The sequence below is a fragment of the Cariama cristata genome, unplaced genomic scaffold, assembly GCF_000690535.1.
Source record: "Cariama cristata isolate BGI_N322 unplaced genomic scaffold, ASM69053v1 scaffold27969, whole genome shotgun sequence".
Classification (NCBI taxonomy): domain Eukaryota; kingdom Metazoa; phylum Chordata; class Aves; order Cariamiformes; family Cariamidae; genus Cariama; species Cariama cristata.
The window spans coordinates 5,177-18,499 of record NW_009635668.1 but is presented as its reverse complement, the minus strand read 5'-3'; the positions used below and the strand labels follow the sequence as shown (position 1 = coordinate 18,499).

At 36.4% G+C, this 13,323-nt stretch overlaps 1 protein-coding gene across 1 annotated transcript in view; it reads right to left on the bottom strand.

Moving 5' to 3' along the window:
• The window catches only part of LOC104167388 (dynein heavy chain 5, axonemal-like), a gene marked incomplete at its 3' end in the record, with an annotated part of 39,496 nt that overhangs the window by 21,639 nt on the left and 4,534 nt on the right, over nucleotides 1–13,323 (bottom strand). Inside the window, exons 3-13 of the mRNA XM_009707634.1 lie at nucleotides 12,551–12,758; nucleotides 11,671–11,758; nucleotides 11,436–11,559; nucleotides 11,168–11,331; nucleotides 9,930–10,022; nucleotides 8,568–8,771; nucleotides 6,631–6,711; nucleotides 6,153–6,416; nucleotides 5,890–6,008; nucleotides 3,506–3,642; nucleotides 2,283–2,445 (exon numbers count right to left, since the gene is read on the bottom strand). Coding sequence (XP_009705936.1) covers nucleotides 2,283–2,445; nucleotides 3,506–3,642; nucleotides 5,890–6,008; nucleotides 6,153–6,416; nucleotides 6,631–6,711; nucleotides 8,568–8,771; nucleotides 9,930–10,022; nucleotides 11,168–11,331; nucleotides 11,436–11,559; nucleotides 11,671–11,758; nucleotides 12,551–12,758 — 1,645 coding nt within the window. The remainder of the gene's footprint in view (nucleotides 1–2,282; nucleotides 2,446–3,505; nucleotides 3,643–5,889; nucleotides 6,009–6,152; nucleotides 6,417–6,630; nucleotides 6,712–8,567; nucleotides 8,772–9,929; nucleotides 10,023–11,167; nucleotides 11,332–11,435; nucleotides 11,560–11,670; nucleotides 11,759–12,550; nucleotides 12,759–13,323) is intronic.

Here is a 13,323-nt window from a genome sequence, read left to right as displayed (position 1 = left end):
TCTATTGATCAGGTTTAAATTTCCTTCTTAAATTTACTGGACATTCTCTTTACACTATATCAAGGTAAAACATAAAGCGAAAATTCTCTCTAGCTGTTACTATAAACTTCTATAATGTTCTCTACCGCATGTGTTTTCTCTAAATATTTACCCTTTTTATCTATTTTTAACTGTAGGTGAAAATAAATCCATTTATTTTTGTGATTCTTCTTTTCACAATTCTAGGTTTTCTATTATATTACTATTTTTAAAAGGGGTAGCAAAAAAGAACATTAAAGTAAAGAACTATGCATATCTTTACAATTACTCTAAAACACTCATTGTATTTCCAGTATTCCTGCTCCTTTCATAACACAGTATACCATCTTAGTTATTTCTGTGGGTACTCCCTGAACACTCTTTAAACTTATTCAGCTTTAAAGAGAATAGCTTGATGCAATAATTCTAGCAAGCCTACCAAAGGAAGGATAGTACTGGGTTAGACTTTTATTACAAAAAAGTATTCACTGCCTATTGTTGATCACCTTGCTCCAAATAGAGCTCAACACTTGAACGGGAAAAAAGTCACATGTGAAGTAAAAAGAGAAACACATAACTTTCCAAAGTCATTCATTGTCATGCAATGGCTTCCTTCAGAGTTCCAGGAGAAGGAAGCATAAAGAGAGTCCTACAAACCTGTAAAATATAATTAACTATAGAAAAAATGATGATGCAGATTACAGAATTCTATTGAAATGAGATCAAGACTTACAGATATTGTCCAAATGCAGAAGTATATATATTTCACATACATTTACTTTTACTATTATTATTTAAAAAAAAAAAAAAAAAAAAAAGAAGAAGAGTTTTTTCCAAATTGATGATTAGAGGACAGTTCACTCAGTTTTTCTAGAAAAAGAAGAAAATCTCCACCTCACTCCTTCAGTGTGTACAGAAATGGACCCTGGTAAAATGGTGACACAGTCAAAATACTGTATTACTCAAAAGCCTGAGCACAAGTAACCTTTCCGATGCTTTTCAAAGATTTGGGATGAGATGAAAAACACAGATTTTATCTCAATCTCTTAAATAATACCAAAATGTAAGCGAAGACTCTTTCAGGTCACATTGAAGAATCCAAAATCAAAAGCTGATCAGAATTACTGGTGAAGCAGACAGACACACGCACTGGCTGTTCCAGAAGTGAGGCTCCACAGAAGAGAAAGCTCTTTATATTGAATATGAACTTGTCTCGACAGAACTCACTAAGAAAGTGATCAGAGCCACTGTGTAAAGAGGTGAAGAAAACTCTTATACAAAAATAATAAAAGAAAAAAACAAAACAGAGAGAGTTCACATCTTTTTTTCCAATAGATATGCACAGGATAAAAATATTCCGTATTTATTCTCAACCTTTTGCATGTAATTTGGTTCCCATGTATATTTTGTAATTCCCATTAAGACTAAAACATAGACAGGCACAGATAACTACTCTAAAGGAATGGATGCACAGAATACTTAAGACCTGCATATAGACTCTCCACTTTTGGATGTAACAAAATTCTCCTTTTCTAGCAATTCTGTCCATACTCCAGTGCCAGGAATCAGAGTTTAAAGGGGAAACAACCCAAATCCTGTAGGTTCATGAGCCCCTCCCTTAGAGGGGAGACAAGTAACAAGCTGGGTCATGGAAATCTTGCAGACCCAGCCATGGCTGTTGAAAAACCAAAGGTGCATCTTTACCAACACAGTAGAAAAATTCCTCTGACTCCAGTAAAGCATTACATTTTACATGTAATGTGGAAAACATTATTCTTCTCAAACCTCATAAATAACTCCTCAGAATTTAGTGTGGCTACCTACCCTTCTTGAAATAACAATTTAAGTCATTACAAATGTGCAGAATTAGACAGTAACTTCAAAATTCTGTCCAACATCACGGACTAACAAGCTGTAAACTAAATCACTGAGAAGGTAATATATGAAGATCAGCTACGAAGGTTATTTATACTTACAACCACCTTGCCACAGGTTTATGCACCTTATTTATTAAACAATCTACAACCTACCACATCGATAAACCCCAACAAGCCTGAAGTGACTCGCAGACTGAGCTAAGTAAGGTCACGCATTAGCTGCGTATTGCACTGCAGTCTGCAAGGAGTGCAGCTGCGCTGAGCACTTGAGCAAGCCCAAGCTTGAAATAAACCAACAGATTTTTGCCCCTCAGACCAATTTTCACAAGCTAATTAACACAGAGAGCTGAGAAATAAAAATTGTATGCACTTCAGCAAATAACTTACTTGTTTTGAAAATCCAGAAGTTCATTGTTAATTTTTTCAATATTTAAATCATTCCAAAGCATTTCATTGTATCCATCAATATTAGCAGTTACTGAATTATAAAGACTGTACAGTTTCTGAAGCAATGAAAGCTCACGTTTAATTTTGTGCAGTTCAGGATACTCTGTTTCAAATTTTAAAATAAGAAATTTGTGAATGTTAATTAGGTAGAACTGTATTCATGAACATAAAAATCCATGTATTTCTAAAATTGGTATTTAATAAATGTATGCCATCAGACTTGCAGTCTTTTAGATAGTGTCTAGCAAGACAAACTTTTCCTGTTACATTATATGAGAACACCAGATTTTGATGCACAGTAATTAGTTAGATTGCTGATTTTTTAATAAATATTCTTCTATAATGGTAGATGTAATCTTATAAGGGAGGTGCTGCACCTATCTCTGTGAGGGAGATAATGTTGAAAAAGTAGCTGAAATGGCAAAGGAATACACTGTAGGTTTAGACGGGAAGTAAAATATCCCCCATCTCAATTTTCACTATTTACTTAAAAGGCAGAGGTTGGGGATGGGGGGTATATTTTCAAAATAAAAATATAGGATATGTTACACAATAAAAGTATTTAAAATGGACGTCCTTAACAGAAATGTTTTGTTTAGTTTCTTTCATATCTTTGGGAATTCCTGGTTGAATACATTGTGATTATTGCATACACCTTCAGACAGGAAAACCTACTGAATTGAGTATGTAAAAATTAAAGTGCTTATCATACATTCTGCTGCAACTTTAATTCACACCATGGTCTTCCAAACTTGAAGTATGTCTGACTAGGAGACATAAGGAAATTACAGATCAGTTGCACAGCCCAAGGGAATTCATTATATATCTGGAGCAGGGACAACTTGAATATTTCAGCAACATTTCCCAAATTTGGACATGGAAGAATACAGGCATGAGATGCGCTTAGCTCTGAACAGAAAAAGCTAGCGAGCTAAGCAGCTGGACCCTGAGATACACGGAACAGTGCAATATTTTTCCACCTGATGTTTATGTATGTGCAGACTGAGAGCCAGTTTCACACAGCTGCTTTTCATAGGAAAGACAATAATAATTTACTGCAAGGAATTTTTCTACAATGAATCCAGCAGTGAATGCATTTAGCAGGACCCACAAGAAAAATCTAATAGCCTAGGACCAGGTATTCATATCCTTTGAGAAACTACCTGTGACGGGAAGACCAAATAATTCTTCCCCACCAGAAAGGGATATATACTTCCTCCATAGTTCATCAAATTTGGCTTGAAAGATCTGTAATCTGTCACTTGCTTCATGGGGAGGAACATTCTCCTCACCGGGGCCCCTGTAAAAAACAAAATAAATTCAGCGCAAGTATCAACAATACAGGTTTCACAAAACAGCACAATAGAACCCAGACCTTACTTACTGAACAGTATTTAATATTTTCTAACTTTTTTTTCCAGAAATTTTCACAAAAGAGACTGAAAGAGAAAATGCAAAGTATATTCAGTGTCCCAACATTACACATTGAGTAGACTTGGAAAGAAAGTCCAATTTATTTTCTAATAATAAAATTCATCTAGGTCACCATACATATTACCAACAGCTAAAAAGATCTACAAATGTTTTGTCTTTGTTATTCTCCCATTTCTTTTGTAAAATAGATTTTAATGATTCGTTTCATTTATATTCTTAAAAATGGAAAGACAGCAGGTACCTAATTCAGGGGTGAAAACTGGTAGCTGGTACTAGAACCATAATTAAGCACTCAGAAAAGTAACAGAAAAAATAGGATTTTGCCCTAATGAGTACATCTCAGCTGCAGGACTGGGTGTAATCCCCAACTCTCATGCCTGGAACCACTTCTTGGCTGTATCATAATATTTTGGGATGAGAACTGTAAGTGTGTCATCTTCTGTTGTGCCATGGTTATTTCTAGAAGGAAATACAGGCAGATGGCCATCAGAGAGCAGTGTGGGGTGGCTGCTTGGCAAAGAAAATGAAACCTGGAGGTGAAAGCAGTAACACGGTCAGCAGAGGCAACGAGGGCCTGGTCCCATAGTACCTGAGCAAGGACAGCAGGACAGGCCTGGGATGGCAGTCAGGTTCAAATGAGAGCCCAGATCTTTAGACAAGTCCACAATAATTACACGGGAGCAAGGTCAAGCAGGGAAGGTGAGTCAGCAAGTCAGGGTCAGGAGCAGGTCCAGCGAAGCTAACCAGGGTAAGACACAGTTCAATGGTTACCAGACTGTTCTGAGATTGGGCTGAGAAATGAGTCTGTGCATTAGGATCCAGGTTCAGTTCAGTAGGGCCCATGGCCAGGCTCAGGCGTAGCTGTGACAGAGCTGGAGTTGTAGGTCAGGGGGTTAAGCAGTGAAGCCTCAGCTTAAAAGCAGATCCCACAGGAAGGGGTGTCAGCCTTGCTGAGGCCTCCCAGCAGAGCTGCGTGGGAGTGCTCTGTCGCCAAAGGGAGGGGGAAGCCCTCAGAGGTACTAGATCTACGTTGGCCCTGACCCCAGGCAGCTGAACTTCTAGGAGGGGGGACGACGTCAGGGTCCCTGCAACCATTAGCAGCCACAGGGTGTTTCCACGAATTCCTCCGGACGACTCCAAGAGCAAAACTGCAGGCAGCACTAGGCATGCATCCACATTAGCAACTTGGTGCTCTAGTAGGTTCCTTTTAGGTGCCAAGTCACCTTGTGTCTATAGCTGGAGTCTTGAAGCTTGCACTCAAAGACACTGCTAGTGTGCCTTCAAGAAGTTTCACTCCTGGTGAAGCAAAGGCTGAAGCCAAGCACCCGGTTACCATTTGGACCATACTGCTTGTAACATCAATGCAGAAGCACCTGCCCTAGGAGAAAAGTATATATTCTCCAAGACTCTCCAGGGGTGCGTGCTCTATGTGTGCACTGAATTCTGTTCATAACAGCAAGGCAGCCTACAGAGACTGTACATAAAGCTGCTTCACACTGCCCACGGGCTATAGGTGTGCAGCGCACGCCTAGGGTCAGCTGCTGATGTGAACTTCATTGCCAAAAAACACACACCGTGCATGTTTGTGTAATGGATCATAGCATAATGGATCACAGCAAGCCAAATTCTGTCTCTCCTTTCTTGCTAATGTAGAAGTGTTGAACGAAGCACAAATACTCCACAATTTAAATTAAAAAAAAAAAAGCCAAAGTAAGCTTAGAAGTAAGACTGATTGAGACTCAGTGAACTTAGAAATACCCAGAACTGGAATATCCAGCCACATTCAAGGCACTACTTACACACTTAAATATCTGCTATTTGTTGAGTTTAGAATACCAAAAAAATCTTTAAATTTGGATCTGGATTGAGAATTTGAGTTTTTCTCCCCAACCTATTAACTCTTCTGGAATTTCACTGACTCCAGCATTGAAATTATGCGAATGAATCTGTGACAGGAAGAGTATCTGCCCATCTTACATTATTCTGAAATTAGGGGGTTTTTTCGGCTGTCATATATACATTGAGGCTGTGCTGTCTTTATTTTCTGAAGCCTTTTAGATACACCATTTTTGAACAATTGTAGTAGAATTGTATTGCATCACAGGTCACCTACTTTTCATCATAATCTTTGTAAAATTCTGCAGTATCAGTCTGGAATCTTTGAACACCACTCAGTAAATCTGTTTTCATGTCTGGTTGTACCTTCAGCAGCAAGTCCTCAACCTGCAGTGCCTATGTGCAGACAAAGAGGAAAAAGAGGCATAACAGAGGCAGGGAAAAAGTAAGAAAATAGTTTTGTTCTAGCATTTCAACATTTAAAAGGCTGACAATAGCTTTGCTATATATATGATTTGAGAAATAATACAGCTATGATACCTGTGTGTTTAGGTTCTTCCAGGCATAAGCCAATCCATCAACTCTTTCTGTATTTCCATCTTGAAAAAGCAGATTGTATTTGTGAAGCACAGAATAAGATTCTTCTATAGGTCCAACCGTCATGTCAATTTTAATCTCATTCTCTCGAATTTCCTTTAGTGCTTCCATTGCTCCCCGTACATCATCAAGGTCATGGATAGGTCTGCTTAATCTCTTGCTAACATTTTCAATGAATGAATAAATTTCATCCATATCTGTGGCAGACTTTTTATTCAAAGCTAATCCAAATGTTCTTTGTCTTTTTTAATTAAAGCTATTTTCAATGACTCTGTTGTAAGATCCACTGATTCCAGTACACAGTGATTTGGCAGTTCTCTGATTTGCATTTCTAATTGCTAAGACAAACACAAGTGTTCAGCTTTTAATTTCACTACAATTTCTCCAAACAGTTCATTTTTATCAAAGATGTAATACTTACAGAAAAGTATCTGATTTGAGTTTGGAATTCAGCCATTGTTGGTTTGGTATCTATAAATTCCCTCACTTTTTCCTCTGGATCCTATAAAAAAAGATGTTTATTTAAATTATTATTTAGCATTGGTATTACAATAACCTACAGAGGACACACTTGTCTGATGTACGGTGCAAACACAAATGTCCCCTCTCTAAAAGAGCGTGAGATATAAGCATTAAAATCAAATTATTTCACTAGAACTGCTTTTCCTGACTCTTACTCTTTGTACAGCACTCGTTAAAGCACTTGAAATCTATCTGTAACTCAAAAATTGACACAGATCAGGATATCCTTTATCCATCCAAACATTACCACAAAATTTACAATGTAGCTGCTAAATCTTTGTTGGAAATATTTCCTTCCCAGTCTCCCTTCTGTCTGCAAACCCCCAAAAGCAGCTCACATTCTCTAACAGGTATATAAATGGTAGTAATTGTACTCAGCCATCTTCACTCTTCCTGAAACAGTATATTTAACTGCAATTTCTAGCTACAAATGGCCTGGCCATTCAGAGAATGCACAGTTTGGCAGGGAAGGATAGATCTAAGGGAAGAATGAGCATTTAGCTTGTTGAAGCTTGCTTAAGGGCAACAGAGGAAAAAGAAGAATGCTCAGTGCTAAGGCAGGCCAGTCTCTGCAGAGGTGAGAACTTCACTGTCACCAGCTCAACAAATGTGCTAGATTCTCAATTCAGTTACAGACAAATGATCTTCACTCAGCTCAATGATGTTCATTTACAGTCTGCACTGTGAGGTTCCTGAGAAGCTGTTACGGCTTCTCTGGCCAATAATGAGTTACCAGTGACAGTTCCCAGTGGTCCCACAGCGATTATAAAAACAGGGGGGGGGAGAAACAGTGCCAAATCCTGTGGAACTTTAAGGTTAAGGAGCAGATTAATTGACTATTTTACTATTTTAGAAGATTTTAGTAAAAAGGAAACATTATCATGCTACTGCATCATCCGATCTGATTGTGTCTTGTCTGGGTGAAATGACATACCATCAACATGCAGTTAGCTCTAACAGTATCTCCAAGAACTGAGGTAACTAAGCATTAAGATTTGGAACCCTAGAAAGGATGACAAGGTGAAATGCCCTGTCTTAGCCTGAACTCTAACTACAAAAGAGCCAGCTTTGGGCACGTGGTCACCTGTGAGTTGGTTTAGGAAGGGGAAGTTAAAAATAGTGAGCAGTTACAAAGATAAGATTACAACTGTTCTGATTGCTTGTTTCTCAGCCTGACTAAAGTATCTTTGATAGGTCAGACCAGTAGTTGTTCATCCACAGAGAGTTGTATTTCACTAGTCAGAACGTACACAAGGTTTTATTTAATGAAATATTTCCTGCCAAAACACTCCTCAGAGCTTTACCATTTATGCGACTGGACCTACTTCCTAATGAAGACAACTCCATCAGTCCAGATTCACTTCTGCTTTGCAATCCTTATTACTGGAAAGATTTCCTAGATTTAGTTTATCATTTTTGTGAAGAAACAGAAAAGCTGTTTTCAGCAGTGGCTGCTGAAGGAGAACTAGTCAGTTTAATATTCAGGAGTAGTTTTGTAGTCTGCAATTTCTCAGATATTCTGCTAAATTATTCTTTTTTATAACCTATGCAGACAAGATCCTGTGAGAAAGATGCAGAAGCATATGAGAGCATAAGCTTATTTATGCTTCAACATTCTTTTTTATTCTTCTGTTTTCTTCCGTATATAGTTTAATTGGTAAAGAATTACAAACTCTGGTCAACAAAAGAGTAGACAGAGGATGCATTACGGCTCTATGGATTCTATCATGAAACCCATGCTTCTTACTTAGCACACAGGCTCTTTATGCAACCCAAACCAGCTGATTTAGAAGATTTCAAAATACAGCAACATATTTTATTAAATACGTATTTAACCTTGTTCCAGATGCCTGAAAATTCAGAAAAGCTGTTCAGGAGATCCGATGCTTCAGTTTTAAGAGATAAAATAATTGTATTTAGCTGGATCACCACTTTGTTTACATCCTTATGCTCGATGATCTGCTTGTCTAAAGGTTTCAGTGCCACCATCCTGGTGAGTTTGCTCTCATCACCTAGCTCTACAGCGACAGCTTGTTCAATCTGGTATAAATTAAACAAGAAAAAACATATGTCCAGTAGTTTTATTTATTCTTTTTACATTATGGAATGCCCAATAATGCACACACAATAAGTACTTCTAAGAACAGAGAGAAAGTGCAGAGAAAGCATCCACAAGGCAACTCCCTGTTCTTAGCTTGGATTTTTACAGAGCTATAGTTCTAGTGTTAAAGCTAGATCTTATAAAAATTTTTATAAAAATTTGCCATGTGGAGCTCTATATTAATCATCTCTGAATGACATCTGTCAAATATGCATCATGGACAAGTACAACTGTGCTGTTTCCTGATCCTACACAACTGCTCAGGTCTTCCTGCTTTCTTTAGTGTGGAATTATAATCCATACCCATTTTTGGCCAAAAAAAGCCCTGGAGGCAGTGGAGGGTTGGTTGCTTGGAAATAAACAAACAATTCTGCTTGAGGAAACTGAATTCAACCCACTCCTTCCTAGTTCGTTTTTTTTATTATTTATTTGCAGGACTTGAATGGGTTTTTTTCATTGAAATGAGCTGATCTGTTTTTCATATTAGATCGATGAAATGGGAAGATATTTTTACAAAGACATTTTTCAGCACAGATCTACATAGATCTGTATTCCATTACCAAAGGAGAGAACTAAGGCCATTTGATTACCATTACTGTGCATTTCTGTACTTCAAGAAATTCCAGTTCCTATTTATACCTCAGACCTTCACAAGGTTTTAGTGTTCATTTTAATGCCAGTTAAAATATTTATATTGTATTTACTGTAGCATTATAGGTACTGTATGCAGTCTGAAAGTTTAATTTAAAACATAGTTTTTGCCTGGGAAGACTGATAATAATATATACTCAGCTAGTAGTACCCATGGATAATATTAGTTTTCACACATTATCTACTCTATCATCATCATACTTGAACAGCAGATTGAAAAGATTTTAAAGCAATTTTTTATTTTAGTATTAGAAACCACCAAACCAGGTTTATGAATTATTATTCTTATGTTCAATTACTTAGTACAGAGATTAAAAACTCTTTCACTTAACAAGAGGATGCACCAGATTACAAGTCAAAGTACCAATACAGAACATGTTCTTATAAGATTAGGAAACGTTAACCAAAATACTAAATTTTTTAAATAATCAAAATAAAGTACTCACTTGCTGCTGTTTATGATGTAAGGAAGCAAATTTCCACAGGGGGATATCTTTGGCTATTGATAATATGATATTTACTGCTTTGTTTACAGCACTCTAAAAACAGCAAAACATTCATCTTGAACACACAGAGAGATTATGACAAACAAGGGGAGGGGAGGGATCCTCCAAATAGAAAAACAGAAAAATTATATCTCTATCTTTACAGGAAATATTCTAATAAGCATGAAGTAACATCACCCAAAATACATTTTGTAAGAGGAAAGAATACTCCATAAAGCTTTATCACAGTCCTTCTACGTTTATGTGGTTTTCAAACAAGAATATAAGAGACCTTTACGAACAATAATCTTGAATCACTGGGGATCAAAACTTAATTATAGTACTATTTCCCCTTAACCTGGTTATAAACTTAGTTATTTATTATTAATAATAATAGTTTTCACATTCATTTCAGAATGCCTGAATACATTTGTCTGAATTTGTGATGGTATAGTCTATAATCTATACAGGCATCTATATAAATTATTATATAACTTCTTATATCTATGGAATTTTAAAATTACACTCTGTGGTCTGATTTCTCACTGCCAATACTGTGAAGGCTGAAAATGAAATCTGAGAAATAATTCAACTACTGATATTGACAGTGACAATGCTAAATGAAAACTCCACAAATCAACACCATAAACTACTAGTACTTTGTGAATAATTTCAGACCTCAAAGGAGATTGTAAGTATGTGTGTAAGAATTTTGCTGAATTATTATAATTTTAAATGAGTGTTCAAATGTTTTCACAGTTTAGGGCTTCAGGCTGGTAATGTTTTTCTTTCCATTTCACTATGCAGAATGCTGATTCATGAATGACAGTTTAAACTAATAATATTGTTTTATATTCTGAAAGAGTTTAAGGAGACTAGGAAGTCAAATCAGGTAGTATCAATGGCATTCATTTTTATTTTTGCATTTACTTTGAAATGTTTGCCTCTAACTAGAGGTTTGTGAATGTGAGTTACTGAGATTTTAAGAAAACAGTTCCTTCTACTGGCCTGCATAACAAACCTGATCAGTGGCTTCGTGTCCTTAGCATCCAGTGATGTCACGAACTCAAGTGACTTTTAATCTTTTTTTCCTTTCCTTTTAGTTCTTATACCAGATTAAACCTGCACGTGTTGTTTTAAAACAATGCATTTAGAAATGTTTTACCATAAACGACTGAGATGTGCAACTATTTTGTTACCTGAATATCTTCGAGACTTGGTCTCAAGACAACATTTGGAATAGCCAGTTGAATTTCAGCTTTGAACAAAGGAGCCTTCTGTGTCTCTAGAAACTTTGTCATCTGATACCTAGAGTCAACAACACGCAATCGATGTCTTAAGGATTCTAAAGAAATCTTCGTGCCTAAATAAATATAATATTTAAGTGAGGTTATATTTTTTACTTGGTAAAAAAAAATCTTGAAGTGATATTAAAAAATTAGACGTGTCTGAAAAAGACAGACTCACATCTGACCAAGGAGTCAGTATTCTTCTGACAAACCTGTCCCATCAGATTATAGTAACTACAGGACAGGCATTCTTGGCAGCGTGTTTTCTGTTTCATGTCAAGATGTGTACAGGTGTATGAATCCTGAAAAGTGAAAGGGAAATTCTTAGGCAAATACCGTATTGTCCAGCATGTAAGTGAAATATCAAGTATCTATGTTATAAAAGGTTACTTTTTACACTGTAGAGGTCTTACCTCCAGAGTTCTTCCAACACCTGCTTTCAGCCTGTGCTTAACAATATCTACCAGTTCGTTCACAGAGCATTCCACTTGCTGACTCTGTCTACAAAAACAACCTTACAGTCACTCACAGGGAATCAAACATAAGGAACACCCTTGGTTATTTTCCAGGCACACTGCCCAAGTCCCACTGCACTGTGAAGAATTGTATGTGCAGGTAAATGCCCTTATACTTTTCAGTTTGTTCCTATTGCTTGGGCATACAGAGAATGTAAGACATTAAGATACGCAGGTTATCAAGAAACCCATTTGTCAGATTCTGTTACATCTGATTCAACTGGACTTCGTAACAATTAAAGAAAAAAAAAGCTATTTTCCAGCTATAGTTAACAAAACTGGCTTATCACGATGACGCAGTAAGATAATCTGTGAAATCAGAATTATAAAAAACAAATAGAAAGTATCTTATTTTGCACAATTAGCATAGATATCTTCTTGAAGGAGAACTGAACTATTTTGCTATGACCTGGAAAATAAGCATAGGCAAAAAAAATTTGCAGCAGTGGGAGAATGGGAAGTCTTACATTAGCTAGCTAGCATTAAGAATCAAGCAATTAATATGGGGATGAGATTTCAAGTCTTACCTGTCTTCATGTTTCCTGCTACTGATCAGAATGCCATAAGAAGTAAAATATGAAATGCTAAACACTTTTATATCTGCTGTATTCAAGATACTTGTGAGTTTCGCCCCTGCATCCTGAGACTATCATTTTGCTTTAGACTAGCATTCTGTTACAATAAAATTTTAAAAGTAAACTCTCTATGCACAAAAAAGTAATATGTAAATAATCCCTCCCAAATATGGCCTTCAAATCTGTGCAATTAATAAACCTACTGAGATAGCTTGTGAGCAGCAGAGATAGCAAGCTTTTCTATCTGTTCCAGGAAAGAAAGCACATCTATAGGTTCATCTTCTGGCAAAATTATCAGAGCAGTGTTCGACATATCCTCCAGAATTCTTTCAATTCTGCATTCCAAGGTATCAGACGCTTCTTTGACTACATAGTCCAACTCCCTCAGGGTACTATAAACATTCTCAATAACTAAGCAAAAAAAAAAAAAAAAAGAAAATAAATCATGCAAAATACAGACCTCTTAAATCTCATCTCCCCTTCACCCTTCCCCTCGCCCCCCTCAAGTTATTACAATAAAATAAGGATTTCATAGCAATGAAACATGCAATTAAGACCTGAAACAGAAACATGATGCACTTGCTTTACTTTGGAATCCTTAATGAAACCACTTTATAATAACTAGTACAATAGTCTTCAAAATACCTCTTCCTTTTCTTATTAAAGAACATTGTAATGAAAAGGATCAACAAAATACAATGGAAAACAGAAAGGATACAACTGTCCAAAAATTATTTTGGTCCTCCAACATACATACACAGTAAAATCCGGTACTTTTATAATTGCAATTAACTTGTGAATTCAGTAGTTAAAATTCCTCTAGCCCAGAGTATGTACTGGTTAAACCACTAGATTTCTTCTTTCGTGCATATGACTTAACTTACTTTGGAAAGAGATAAACTGAGTGCTTTAACAGATGTGCCTATTAAACTAAAGGTAAACACAACTGTTTCTGAATAAACTGGATAAATTCTTT